Source organism: Solea senegalensis, linkage group LG14 (genome assembly GCF_019176455.1).
Source record: "Solea senegalensis isolate Sse05_10M linkage group LG14, IFAPA_SoseM_1, whole genome shotgun sequence".
Classification (NCBI taxonomy): domain Eukaryota; kingdom Metazoa; phylum Chordata; class Actinopteri; order Pleuronectiformes; family Soleidae; genus Solea; species Solea senegalensis.
The window spans coordinates 1542744-1557907 of record NC_058034.1 but is presented as its reverse complement, the minus strand read 5'-3'; the positions used below and the strand labels follow the sequence as shown (position 1 = coordinate 1557907).

The 15164-nt window shown below is 39.4% G+C and overlaps 1 protein-coding gene across 4 annotated transcripts in view; it reads left to right on the top strand.

Moving 5' to 3' along the window:
- The first annotated feature begins 294 nt into the window (after positions 1-294).
- tmem131 (transmembrane protein 131) overlaps positions 295-15164 on the top strand; it is a 37407-nt gene continuing 22537 nt past the window's right edge. For 3 of the 4 annotated variants that reach the window (XM_044044710.1, XM_044044708.1, XM_044044707.1), the window contains exons 1-5: positions 296-558; positions 5887-5948; positions 6101-6141; positions 11389-11457; positions 14150-14270. In XM_044044710.1, coding sequence (XP_043900645.1) covers positions 387-558; positions 5887-5948; positions 6101-6141; positions 11389-11457; positions 14150-14270 — 465 coding nt within the window. In that variant the 5' untranslated portion in view covers positions 296-386. Of the gene's footprint in view, positions 559-5886; positions 5949-6100; positions 6142-11388; positions 11458-14149; positions 14271-15164 lie in introns of all 4 variants that reach the window. The other variant, XM_044044709.1, reaches the window with a different exon arrangement.

The window sequence follows — 15164 nt, the reverse complement described above, 5'->3', positions numbered from 1 at the left end:
GACATTTTCCTGACACATGAAAGCGAATATTTGGGCTAACCTTTGAGATATCCAAGAATGAAAATATAGAGAATGAATGACTTAAGAAGTCCGTTAAACTGAAGCCTGAATACTTTTATTACGATTATTCATAGGCAATGTGGTAATATCTCGGAACCTTTGATACATGTAAGGAATTTTGGGACGCTTGGGTTTTGTTTTTCCGCGAGTACGTTCTCCACGTCGCTTGGGGGCAGCACACGCCGCGGTGCATGCAACGGAAGAAAAGGAGGAGGAGAAGAAGAGGAAGAAGAAGAAGCATCAGTTCGCTGCAGCCGCTGCTCAGACGGGAGTTGAGTTTTTTCTCTCGGCTATGATTGACAGAGTCAGCAGAGGTTTACACGGGCATGTCCGCTCACTCGCTCGGTTGTTATCGTAACAGGAAGATTTGCGGCATGGCGAGTCAAGAAAGAGCGCAGAGCTGTCGCCACTCACACTCAAGAACCACAGCGCCATGTGTTGGATTACTGAGGATGTTATTTATTGCTTTTATCCACGCGACGCGGGCAAACAAACAAGGTTTGTAACTTGCCTGCTGCCGACGTCCGCGTTAGCTCGCGCTAACTTCCGCAGACATTTCCACCAAGAGTCGGTCGAGGTTACCTTTGAGGGCCAACTTTAACACAGCTAACCTGGCTAACACTAGCGCCGCTCCCTCCAGCGCTGCTCCAATGTACTTATATGTATTTAGTGTTATTAAAGCCTGGAGCGGTTGACAGTTTGAGTGTAAACATACATTTCAGAATAGAAGTGGTGTCGTGAGCGAGCTGCTGTGTGGGCCTTTAAACGTTAGACTGTGTGCTAGCTTGGTTTGTAGCTTGTTGTCATGTCATTTCATCGCTTCCTTTTATGGCTAAGTTGAGCTAACACTGCACCTAGCAAACACAGAAAACGGGAGGAACGCAAGGAGGTAACGGTTAGAGTAGTTTTCGTACGATGGCTAGTGCTAATGTTAGCGCACACTCGCACACACTGTGATGAAGTGAAGTCAGCTTGACAGCGTTATTGTCAGCGTTGTCACGGGCAGGGTCCTGATACTGACCTTGCTGTGTGCCTCTGTCAGATGACAGTTATATTGTCAACGTGGCTGAGCGTTTTGGTTTGAACCTTGGTTGCTTGGCTTCAGCTTGGCGCTATTCAGGCACGTTGTTTATCCAGGGGACTAAAGTTTCTTGTAGTCAGATCCTCCAATCATATCAGTCACAAAAGATAAGTCCACTGCAGCTGCAGCCCATGTTCCCGAGATAAGCTGTCAACTCCAACAACGTGCCAGCTTCTTAGAAATCACCGGTTTCTTCAAACTTGCCACACAGTCCACAGTCATTCTGATAGAGGGAACATTGACATGGATAGCACCGCAACTGCAGTCTGGTGATTTCTCTAAAATGAAATTGGTGTGATGCGTCAGTCTTTGTCATGACTGACGATCCTATTGGACTTGGTTAACTGAGTTAAAATGAGAGAAACAACCTATAACCATATTATTTTTAATTAAGAATTATTTTGTTGTGTCACTGACTTGTAGTCATTTATATTAGGGCTGGGCCATATGATAAAAAAAATCTTATCAAGGTTTTTATATCATTCGATATTGATATATATCACAAAATAAACCACATCAATATTTCTGTCAAGCTTAAAGTTACACTTTATCCTAAACTTAAATTTCTGGAACTACCTTCATGTGGTGTCTCTTTCTTTGTCAAGTTAAAAATAGGTTAAATTGTTGGCAACAAAAAACACAAACACATGTGACTTGAGCAAAGTATGGCACACTCACTGCAATCTGGGATTAGCAAGGAAGACATTTCTGAAATAAATATTTACAACCAGGGAGTTGGTACTAATGGCTAATTACTGAGCTGCTTAAATCTGTTATTTTTGACGTACTTAATTGCACAATGTCTTTGGCAATAAAGTCAGCAGTTGCGTTTTTGAAATCAGTATTTTTATTGAGACGGAGAAGACACTGGTGTGTGCTGTTGTGGTGCAGACATCATGTTAGCTTTAAAGTGGCCGTGGTCATGAAAACATTACCATACGTGCCTCCCCCTGCTTGTCTTTTGCTGTGTGTGTGTGTCGACCTAATGTGACGTGGCTGACGCTATTCCACCTAAATGACTGGTTCAAGAACTGTTTCTGTCAATGTCATTGGCTGTTTGGATTGTCTGTCAAAACATGAGTTCCATCAAAGTTATATTGAGGGTATCTTGTTTTTATATTGAGGAAAAGTTATATCGCAGTAGAGCTGCAACTAGAGATTCTTCATAACCGATTAATCTGTCGATTGTTTTCTCGATTAATAGTTTGGTCCATAAAATATCAGAAAACCTTGAAAAATGTTGATCGGTGTTCGTCAAACCCGGAAATGATGATGCTCTTAAATGTCTTGTTTTGTCCACAAACCAAAATGATTAACTTTTAATGATTTCTTTGTTATCCAGAGCAAAGAAATTAAGAAAATACTCACATTTTAGAACGTTAAACAATAGGAAATCTTGTTTTAATCATGAAAAAAGCTTTGAACCGATGAATCAATTATCAGAATAGTCGATTAATTGTTTCAGCTCCCTATCGCCGTATATATCGTTATTGTATTGTTGCCCAGCTCATAGTAACTCACAGTATGTTTACATTAGTTTCGAAAATGGAATTATTGTGTTACTCTGTCTGTAACATTTAAAATATTTAAAATATGAATGCATGCTAAGGGGTTAGCCAAATAACTAACTGTGGTAGTAATTGTAATTGTAGCAATGAGCACTTTACTCTACCCTCCTTGGCAGAAAACATGTGTTAGAAAACCAAGAATATGCAGTTATGTTAACAGACACACACACACACACACACAACTGCACCGCTCCCTCTCTTGTCACCCACTTGCTCAATACGAGCACACACACACACTCTCTCTCTCTCTCTCAACTCCCCTCTCTCACTGGAGCACCCATTCATGCTCATGCTTAAAAGATACTGTTGTATACTGTGAAACCATTGAGATTTTGAAAAATACAGTGGTATTAAGTTTTGCTCACACTGCCCAGCACTAATGCTGAAACATGGCAGGATACATTCAAAGTTTCTTATTGTAGAAGTGAAACTTAATAAGGAACCTACAACTGTGGCTTGTTTCCTCAAATGATTAGATCACCTGCATCTGCTCTAACATTGAAAGAGAATGTGCTCATTGCACATGACCTGGAAAGTTTGTTCTTGCAACACAAATGGTAGTAGTGTCAGATGAAAAGATCCACTATAGCGTATCGGCAGAATAAACGCTGAGTAGTGAGTGTAGTGTCAAGTTCTCCAAACTTTGCATGGGTCATATGAGAGTCAGTGATTGTTAATGAGCATGTAATAACTAAGGCTTTACTGCCATTTTAAAAGCCCGCTACATGAACAAACGGCACAAAATTATGAATAACTCAAGGGTGAATTTTCCATGCACCACCCACTCTTCACATTACATATGTAAATTATGGACCAGGAAATCTGTTTCTCTGGAAGTCAGCATCGAGTGACCATTAGCTGATAAAATAAAAACACTACCTTGATACAGCCAGCCTAGTGCTGGGCGGCATGAGCAAAACGTTATTTATATGTTTATTTTGTATTTTTCAAAATGTCACTGTTTTCCCGGTATACAATGTGTGTGTTTGTTCACACAAGTATTTGAGTGTATGTCTGTTAACGTAACTGAAATCATTCTTGTTACTCTCAGTCATGTTTTCTGCTAAGGTGGTGGAGTAATGTGATCATTCCTGCAATTACTACCACAGTCACATTACTATACAGCATGTGTGGTGCAGCAGCGAAAAAGGGTCCTCTGTCGAACAGTGTTTTGCTGAACCACATTACATTTTTCATATATCTGTGTTGCTGCACAAAATCCCTGACTTAAAAAAACAACAAAAACAAAACAGATTGAAGTGCTCAGAGATGTAACACAGTTACATAATAGTTATGGAAAATTGAAAAGTATTGCATGCTTCATTAAGGAATAAATGAGTAGGTCTTGGAGCAATCTTTCATTTTTTTGATTTAAGATGATCAAAAGCCAATGATGGTAAAATGGCAGAGGGACAACATTCAAGTTCAACAGACAGACTTTGTAGAACACTTAGACTACACCAAATAAGGCTCAGTGGATTGGAATGAACACAAGTATTAAGAATGTTAGAAAAGCATTTGAAAGTTTGTCCCAAAAAATGATCAAGACCCAAGTAAAAAGAGTCAGAGTGGGAAGCTGTTTTTGATTTACAATGGAGGACAAGTTGAATCATAATCAAGGAAAACATTTCCCCCTGGATCAAAAGGTCTGGTGTACAATTTCAACTGGATGAGGGAGTGTTTGGAGTTTATGGATGAGGAATAAGTTCTGTTTATATATGTTTCAAAATCATTCATTCAGGCATATGTTGAATTCGTTCCCCCCAGAGAGGTTGTAATGGCCCTAAAGGAGGCGAGTTTGATAGAAGATTTGAGAAAGAGCGTGTCTGTTTGTGACACTGTTAGCTGTGTGCATTGGCTGATTTGAATGTTTTTCATTTCCTGTGATCAGTTACACACGATCTGGTTGTTAGATTTGTACCTGCAAAAACATGATAGTTTTCATTTCAATTGCTGATATGAAAGTTGCATTGATTGGATACAGGTTTAATAAATATTATTAACACACAATTATCTTACTTTCTAACAGTATGTCTAAAAACTAGTGGATAACTATTAAATAGAGACATTCATAGTTGTTCAATTAGTTCACACAACGCTGATTCTCTATCAGCTCCATGTGAATTCCCATGTTTTTCTTAATATAGCGGTGTTAAGATCTAGTTTGCTTGATGATATTCTCGCGCAGCACACAGGAAGTGTTTTATCATATTTCAAGACACGGAGGCAACAGCAACATTGTGCAAATTAAGTGAGACAACTGTAAAAAGGAGCATGACTGACAAGTTAATACTGCTGCTCAAAAGCCCAGTCGTTCTGCTGTTTGATGGGATAAATGCCTCTTGTACCCACCAACAACTTCACTGGTGGCGTATGCACACACACGCTCCCTCATTCAGGTCTGATAAGGACACAGCATACAAATATTGTTACGTCATTTCTGTTTGTGAAGAACGAACATAGGAAGAATAATAATAAGAGCTATGCACTGCAGCTTTAACACTGCTCAAGAATGTAAGGTTGACTTATTTTCTGATCAATAGTTTGAGCCAGGTTAGACAGTTGAAGGCCTGATGGGCTTACACCTTGTGATGTCCAGAAATAGACACGTGTGTTACATGTTCATAGTGAACGATGTAATGTTTATATCTTAACATGAACTAGTAAACATCCACACCAAGTGGAGAGGCATTTCACTGAAGTCTGCTTAGAAAGTGCAGAGATTAAAGTTCAAACGGAGAGTTATCTTAACCAGTATATTACTCTGTGGTGTAGGAAGATATGATAACTGCTAACGTAGGACTTTTGCTTTTCAAGATCTACGAGGAGAAGTTGCCAGCAGAGTTCCATTTGCATTTGTTTATGGCTATATTTTTAGTTTTCACTTTAGTTGTATTACTTTTAACAGTGCATAGATTCTGTGTGTACAGCTACAGTGTATCATTGAAAACCAGCCCCTGCCTTTTCTAGGGGTTTAAAGGGTGCTTTGCCACACCAAACATTTGAAATATACCACCAGCTTAAAATGTGATTGTATCATTTTGTGTTTGACCTGCCAGGCTTGCACAAGCTTGTTGTGTAAAATGGTCATCTAAAAACAACAAATTGATGTCCTTTTTATTTGATGATGACAGTGGTTGAGATCATACTGATGCCTTTTCCTCTTATTTTTTTCAGCATTCATTCAGTCAGACACAATTCTAGAAGTTCTACATTTTGGCGAGGGAAGCCTTTTACAGGTAAGTTGTCACTTAACAATGTTCACTTTTCACTTGTTAACAGACACCTTTTGATGCATTGCATAGAAAAGTTAAAAGGTCATTTAAAATTTGACAGCCTGCTCAGTCACGCTTAAGTAATTACTCACTTTGTCTATTTCTTTTTTTTACAGGCAGAATCTGACATTGATTTTAGTTTATATCATCAACAAAGGTAAGTTTGAATTTATCACCTTAGAAATATCCTCCTCTTTTTCTACTGTTGATGTTTATGTATCTGAATGATGTCCTGGTTGTCATAGTGAGGCAGTAGTTGAGAAGGCTGTATTTCACACCAGGGGTCATGACCTTTTCCAGGCTGAGAGCTATCTGAAGGGTGGACGATAATATGGGGGGCTGCCATGTTGGTGTCGTCGAGAATAATACAAATGTGCTCATTTCACCATTTATATTTTGAACATTATACATTTGTGTACACTTTATGGTCCAGTTTGTAAAATTCAGGTCACATTCATTTTATCTGACATAAATTGAAGATAAAACAATTATACTTCATTTTTATGAAGTGTACCATCATCTTGTTTTATATTTATGTCAGAACTGGTTTCACCTCTACTGAGGCTGCCATTTTGGACCACAATGATTCACAATAGCCCATAATGGACAAACTAAACAGCTTTTTGTATTGGTGCTAACTGAAGGCTACAGAGAGTCTACAACACACTTGGAAGCAAATGGAGAGCAGAAAGATATTCAGCTGCAACATGAAACATGAAACATGAAAATACTTGGAGTTAACACATGATCATATGAAATCATGATTTTTGTGTCATAATAACCGTTACATGTTTCACTTGTAATTGTAAGTCATACATACAAATACAAAGTCATATTTGAAAATCTGATCAGATAACTTGTATTGGGTCTAAACTGAATTCTTATGCAGAGTTCTGCTTTAGTAATAAGTATTGCTCTCGGTCAGTTAATGTCAAGTTAATGGTTTAACAAACCAGAGACTTGAGTGAGTGGTCTGACCAGTTATAAACTGAAAGTGTTAGTTCAGAGCAGCAGCTGAGTCACCTCACAGAGAAGTGGAGTCTGGTCACATGACGAAAGGCGAGTCGACTGACGAGGCAGAAGATTTGGTGTCAGATGATGGACATTTTCATGGGCCAATAGACTGAGTCAACGTGTTCTAAACAGGGCGAGAGGGACATGGTGCAAGCGCAGTGCTTCCTTATTTCTGCTATAGAAGGGGTGGATTGGGGCGGGGGGTCTTTCAGTCGATTCCAAAATGGTATTTTTACATTACATGTCATTTAGAAGACGCTTTTATCCAAAGCGACTTACAATTGTATTGAATACAATCAGCCAGGTGTGGAGTCGAACTTGCGACCATTGCGACCACGATGTCTTTCGCACACAGGGTACCAGTCTTAACCACTGAGCCACTCCACCCCTTTGTTAAAGGTGTCATATTTCACGTATCTTTCAACAGTTAAACACAGAGACAGCTTAAGTTACACTCATTACGTTTCCATGCACAGTCAAGTCAAGCTTGACTAAACCGTTCAGCTGGGCTCCAGCCTTTGTCTCGGTGTACTAGCACGATTTGAGAATCGACGTAGTGACTGAAGTTTGTTCACCTCTGCTGTGATGGGGGTAAAGCACCCTCTATCAGCTTGTTATTGTCTTGGTTTAGCATGTGGCTGTTAGCCCATTGAGTGCCATTCATAGTCTTCTGACTTCCATTATCATAAGCTCCATTTATTTAAGATCGCACCTCCCCTCAGGATGAGGTAGCGTGGTGCTAACGGCTAGCTCACGCTTGCTGTGTGGCTTTGTAGCCTCTGATTTCAGAGGTTAAAGAAAAATGTTCAACCTCTGAAATAGCAGTAGCACACACACGCTGTTGTGATCATGTGGGCTCTCCAAGCATCCAACACTCAGAGCCCACGTGATCACAACGGGTGCTGCTGGATAGAAGTGCTGGAGCGGAATTGACTGCTTGTATCGGAGCGCAACATCCCTAGTTCTGAGTCCAAGTCATCAAGGTTGAGTCTAGAGCTGAATGATTAATTCTTTTTCAGTTAAATTTGGTGTTGCTAATCTGAGCTGACCAAGCAAACAACCAGTGCAGAGAAACACAAAGAAGCAAACAATGAAGATTACAAATTGGTAAATGCCTTATCAGACACCAAGGTCATGTGAACAAATACAAAAAAGTATTTTTTGTTGAGCCTAACACACCCGAGCAGGAATGTTATCACATCTTGTTGGCAACAAGTATAATAAAAGCTTGAGCAGTATCATCCTGAGTTGTCATAGCAGCACAGTACAAGGCCACGGTGCCCTGTGAATGAAGCCATACTAACTTGACACAAATGTTTTCAGGAAAACGGCTTTTATTTTCTTTGAACTTTAGCATAGAAACATTGAACCCTGGTAAAACATTCAGATTTCCTACTGCAGTGTTTCTCAGTCTTTTGTAGTTTGAGAAAAGAGCTCTCAGAGTAACACTATTATCGCCAGCGTTAGATACAGTGGTGTAAATAGGCCGGGAGGTGTGGCAGGGAGGATGCTAGCAAGAGGTCATGTGATCACATAGGCCCATTCGTGGTCATGTGACATTGAATCCTGCTCACTGCTGCAGCAAGGAGGGCTCCACACCTTCAGGGCTCTTCTTCAACATGTGCTATTGAAGAAGAGCTAAAACTAGTGTAACTCCTGAGGACAAGTGCTTTTTGCAGCTAGCGGAGTCGTGGTTATTCAAAACTTGCTTGATTGATTGGCCAATGCTTGTGCTGCTGCTTAGAATTTCTCCGCTTTTGACACACGCAATGGGTGAAAAGCAGAGCGATGGGCCCGCAATGCAGCTCAGTGACACCTGATACTGCTCCATTCATAGTGACTGGAAGTGTTTCATGTGACGCCTCCACCGTGTGCATGTGAATCAGGCGTAATGCCCTATGGTCAAAAGTATAAAGTACTTTTAGATAAAGAAAACAGGAGTTTTTTCCCCTGAGGTCAACCTCCCTTTACTCAGCTTAGTGTCTGTTACCTGTGGTTTGGACTTACCAGCCTCTGTCCTGCCACATCTACACTGGGTTGTGTTGACCAGGGCAGGCTAATGCAGGCCAACTTGAGCATGTTATCACTCTGACAAGGCAGGGTGAAGGAGACAGCCAGATGTTTTTTTTTGTTTTTTTTTTACTTCTAGTACAGACAATTGCCCATGGTTTGGTTGTTCCCTTGTTTTTAATTATTCACAAATACTTTGTCCGGATGCAACGTACAGTGAGCCCTTCACTATTCACACAGTGTTTTCTAATCCATAACAGGGTTATTTTGCTCTGGCATAGCCTGACCACACCCTTCAGTGAGGGAGGAAGGTTTGACTCTGTTGTTTCAGGCTGTAGGAATGGTGAATTTCTCATTTGTTCATGTGTGTGCTTTGTTTGGGATTCCTTCATCTTTATTACTCAATATAACTTTGGAAGAAAACTTTCCACTTCCACCTTGTCACAGGAATTAAAATGCTTTTTCTTTTTCATGTGTGTGCTTGTCGTCTTAATGTTGCTGTGACACTGGACATATGCAGATCTTGAGGCCAAGAGGCCACAATCTCCCTTGCTTCTCCAGTTACATACTGAAATTCAACACATTAGCTCCGAAGTGGCAAGCGAAAAGGCCACTCAGAATTCACAGCCAGGATCCATCTCAATCCCATAAGAATTTTGTCAGTAGTTGTTATATTAATCAGAAATGGGACAACTGGCTCCACAGATGACAGATTATCCCAGAGGAGCATGGTAGAGGATTCGGTGTGGATTGCTGTACACCTCAGGGGATGGAAATCCATCCCGTCTATAGCAAGCTCCACCATTGTCAGTTCCTGTACACGTAGGCATAGTAGTAAATAGGTGAAACTGATCTCTGGTCAATTGTCAGACTGTGGGGTAATGTTAAGAGTCATTACATTTAAGTAGTTAAAGGCACCAGTGAATAAAAAAATTGAACCAGTTATTCAGACTTTCTAAGGGTGCTCGAAGTACTTGAATGCTGAAACAATTAATCGATAATTAATCGATAACTAAATTAATCGACAACTAAATTGATAATCAATTAATTGGTTCAAAGCTTTTTTCATGATTAAAATAAGATTTCTGATTGTTTAAGCTTCTTAAATGTGGTTATTTTCTTAATTTCTTTGCTCTGGATAACAAAGAAATGTAATCATTTTGGTTTGTGGACAAAACAAGACACTTGAGAACGTCATCATTTCCGGGTTTGACTGATCAACATTATTCAAGGTTTTCTGATATTTTATGGACCAAACAATTAATCGAAAAAATAAGCGACAGATTAATCGATTATGAAAATAATCGTTAGTTGCAGCTCTATTCCACAGCCATCTGACTGAGTAGTTTGCATATGTGAGAATTTAAAATAAGTTGTAGAATGAGCTCAACCGCTCTGCCTGGCTCTCAGACTTTCTGTCATTTCTTTTATCCCCCTACTATTACAAATTATGATTTTTGTAGCATAACACTGTCTCTTGTAATGTGATTTTAAAAAGTGAAATAATAATTTTGCGTGTTTATACTATATGTATTCGTAACAATGTGTAACACTGAAAAGGTGCTTGAATGAATATACAGTACAAGTGTGCTGCAGATTAGAGAGACATACTGTGTTTTTCAATAAATGTTAAGCAGTTTTGTGGTATCATTTATGATTAAACTTTTCTCAGGGAAAAATTGGAAACCTGTCAAATACGTAAAAAAGAAAAATGAAAAATCGGCATCACATATCACTATTGGCTGCCCTAATTCCTGCAGATTGGCATTGGCCATAGAACCCATATTGTTCGGCCTCTAATCTTTTGTTATATCCACCAATTGTAAAGAGTAGTCCCAGGTTAAAAAGAACATGTCATGTCTAGGTATTCGGTACTTTTCAACCATTATGTGACTCAAAGCCCAGTTATGCACCACACCTGCATCTAACTGTTTTCATGAGATTTTTATGAAGGTTCTCATTACATTGTTCTGTTCCACTAAATAAGAGTTAACTCTTTGTAGGGCCAACCTTGTTTATTGTTAAGATACACCTGTTGTTGAACAGGTTTGGTGAGTCTGCTTTCTACGACCAGTTTTGATGCAAGAAGTTGTTGACTGTGTGAGCGAAAGGTGACAGGAAGGCTTTTTAAAGGAGTCATTTCTTTCCGTCCTCTTTGGATTCTTTTTTGATCAGTCAATGGATTTTGCATATGGAAATAGAGCACATTGCTAATGGGAGTGGTCCAATATCCAGCGTAATGCATTTAAAAAAAAGGCCCGGACGTTGAGTGTGGGGACTGTGCATGTTTCGGGCCTCATTTGTTCGAAATGCACATAACAATGGATACTATTTTTCCAAGTCTTCTGCTGCTACTATCACGTCTTCTTTTCTCCTGCAGCACGTCCCCGCACCGTGGGAATTGCCGACCTATACAGTTTGAACCCCCAATGTTGGACTTTCACGAACAGTGAGTGTCTTAATATGTATTTTCGTATTTTGCTGCTATGGGATGTGTGTTTTTATTACTATTTCTCATTGTGTGGGGAAAAAAAGCAAAGCACAAAGAGTGTAACAAAAAATTTAACATTTTCCATGCCACATGGACAGATTGAAGACTGCTACTAAGCTACCTTGTACAAAAGTGTAACAAAACCCTATAAATTTTTAGCCTGTAAATGGACGACAGAAGATGCATTTCAAACATCTATAGAATGAACACTAAAGCACATATTTGAACTCAAGCACCAGCTCTTACCTTCCCTCATCGTTCCACTTATGAGCTCACATTCCACTCTGACAGTAGGTGCACACCCATGTGGTATGACCTAACCTTAATTGTAGCTTATAATGCATTAACTGGGTGTAGACAGAGCACATATGATTCAGGGTCCGTTGACATGAAAATGAGGTTAGGAGAATCTGCAAAGTTTTTGTCCTATCAGCTTTTAATCCACATGGCACCAGTGTTTTGGTAGCCCTAAAATGCTATTTTGATCCAACAGTTACAAACACCCTTGTGTTTTTGTGCATGCAACCAGTTTGCATGGATGTGATGTCATGCCCCACACCCCGCTAACGCAGCAGCAACTCAATGTGCTTTACATGAAAGCAAAACATTTTAAATTTGGACAAAGCCCAATTAATAAAAGAGTACAGAATAATATAAAAAGAGAGGAAGAAAACAAAAAGTTAAACTAAAATGGAGCATAACATTTGATAGTGCAGCATAAAGCAATAATTTACTCTAAAAATAAATGTATAGTGCTGAAAAAGATTGAAATTTAAAGTACTTTATAGGAGTTCATTTATAAGCACACAAGAAGAGAAATGTTTTCGATATGGACTCAGAAATAATTAATGCTCCACATCTTCTATGTTTTTGTTGCATTGCTGTGGTGACATTACAGTGTCACATACGGGCCTGGCATATACAGTGCTGTGAAAAAGTATTTGCCTCCTTCCTGATTTCTTATTTGTGTGCGTGTTTGTCAAGCTTAAATGTTTCAGATTATCAAATAAATTTAAATGTTAGACAAAGATAACCCAAGTAAACACAAAATGAATGCAATTTTATTTATTATGGGCAAAAAACTATCCAAACCCACATGGCCCCATGTGAAAAAGTAATTGCCCCCAATCATGAGGTAACTGTGGTCAGTCACATTTTTGGAAAATTTCACTTGCCACACCCAGGCCTGATTACTGCCAGACCTATTGAATCAAGAGATCACTTATATAGAACCTGTCAGACAAAGTGAAGTTAGCCAAAGGATCCTGAGAAAGGAAGACATCATGCCGCGATCTAAAGAGATTCTGAAGGAGAATGCTGAAGGAGAATGCTGAAGGAGAATGCTGAAGGAGAATGCTGAAGGAGAATGTGTGGCCATCTGTTCCTGACCTCAGGCTGAAGTGAACTTGGGGTCTGCAGCAATACAATGATCCGAAGCACACCAGCAAGTCCACTTCTGATTGGCTAAAGAAAAACAAAATGAAAACTTTGGAGTGGCCGAGTCAAAGTCCTGACCTGAATCCTATTCAGATGCTGTGGCATGACCTGAAAAAGGCGGTTCATGCACGAAAACCCTCCAATGTGACAATTCTGCCCCCACACACACCCACACCCATCTTGCTATAACAAAAAACAATCCACTTATCAGCTGTGAATGTTTTGAAGTCATGAAAGCGAAACCTTGAGAAATTCTTACCCAGTCTCTGAAACACATGAAATGATGGCAGGATGTCAAAATGTCTTCTGCAGAAGCTCAGCCACAAGTGAACTGTGCTTAATAATATGGGGAAAATATTCTGTGGGAAAAACCCATGCCTCTTTATCTGCTTTGTTTCAAGGACTGCGTGTGTGATATTTCAGGTTTAATCATTTGAATGTCATTTACAGTATCACAATATTAGTTGGCTTACCCTGTTGAAATAATTTCATCTTGCGCGACTCTGTATTCACAGCGAGTGGAATCGTAAAAACCCAAGATTCGATTCTCTGCGAGTGATTTTCATACCGCATTGAAATGAAAGAAACCACATGCTGTAGGCAATCAAAGATGTATGCTATACTTTGGATGATGATTGGCAACAGTGCAAACTGGGGTTAGAGCATGCAAAACACTGGTATGGTCCTTTTTAACCAAATCAAGCTTTTAAAGATGGTAACCCAAAGGTTGTCTTCCATGGATCACCAAATGGAGGGTTTGTCATTTTACTTTAAGAAGCTTTGTGCAGGAATTTCCTCAATGATCCAAACCTCATAAGGGTTGGTTACTGTTTGGGCAGTATTAAAGCTGTGGCAGTGCTTATTTTTAATACAACACAAATGTTATGTTTGTGAAAGATTTTTTAAATGTATTTCGAAGCCAAATTGGAACTTCATATTGTAAAAAAGACTAGTCTTTTGAGACATATTGATATCACTGTTTATATTGTAATATTTTGATGAATAAACAATTAACACATTTTATCTAAAAATGAATTCCAGTTCTAGATGTTGGCTTTTAATCTGTATAAGTGTACTTACTTAAAAGAGCGGTTTAAAAATCATTAGAATTGTGCTTTTATTTGTTGTATCCATTTTCCTCTATAATGAACTTTAAATTTCTTTGAATATATTATTTACTTTCTCTTAAATGTGTTTGTTTCCTCTTTTACAGGCCTGTTGGGATGCCAAAAATGGAGAAAGTTTATTTACATAATCCAAGCTCAGAGGAAATAAGTTTGATATCAATATCAGCAACAACAGCACATTTTCACGCATCCTTTTTCCAGAATAGGGTAAGTGCTCCCGTGTTTATGACTCTCATTGTGTTTGTCCGCAGCTGAACTGTCACAAGAATTGTGATCATTGTTGGATCATTGCGTGTTATTTGATCATCAGGCTTTGTAAACGATTTCTAAGACAGTAATTAGGCAGTGGCATAATTGCTGGTGTGCCCAACGTTTTCATTTAGGTGCATCCAAATTGACTGTACTGCTCTGCATTCACAGACGCTTAGTATCCCTTGCTGTAGCAAAAAATAAATTCAGTACACATAAACCTAAACTGGCGTATTTCCACCGGCTCTCCTCACCACAACACGGTTTTAAGTTTCCACTAGCGTAGTACCTGGTACCAGGTACTATTTTTAGTACCTGCTCCGGCGAGGTTCCAAGTGTGCTTAAGCAGGTACTATGCCATGTTTGGTCAGACTGCCGGCCACTGACTGGCCAGAGTGCCGTCACAGGAAGAGACGTCCCACACACAAATCAAACCGATTGAGAACACAGTTTCACAGATAGACATTGCGAAAGATGAAAGTCCAAGGTGTAGGCATTTGAGATGTTACATGCACCTGTGCTACCTCGAAAAAATAGCGTTACACTCAAAAGATTAATTTGCGACCACTTGTGATGTATCGTCCCGTCTTTTAGGTGGAGTTTGAGTCGTTTTTCTTTGCTTTATACTCCATTAGACTTGAATGTTTGGTTTGGTGTGGTGTTGTGAGCTTTATCATTTAAGTATAACACCAAACAATTAACTAACTGCATTAAGATACTGACAATAATGTTGTCAAGTCCTGATGGAAACCACATGAACCACTTAAACATGTCACCACACCAAGGTACTCAGATGGGCCTGGATTGTCTAACTGTTCCATGTCATAGATGAGTTACAGCTGTAAACACGTT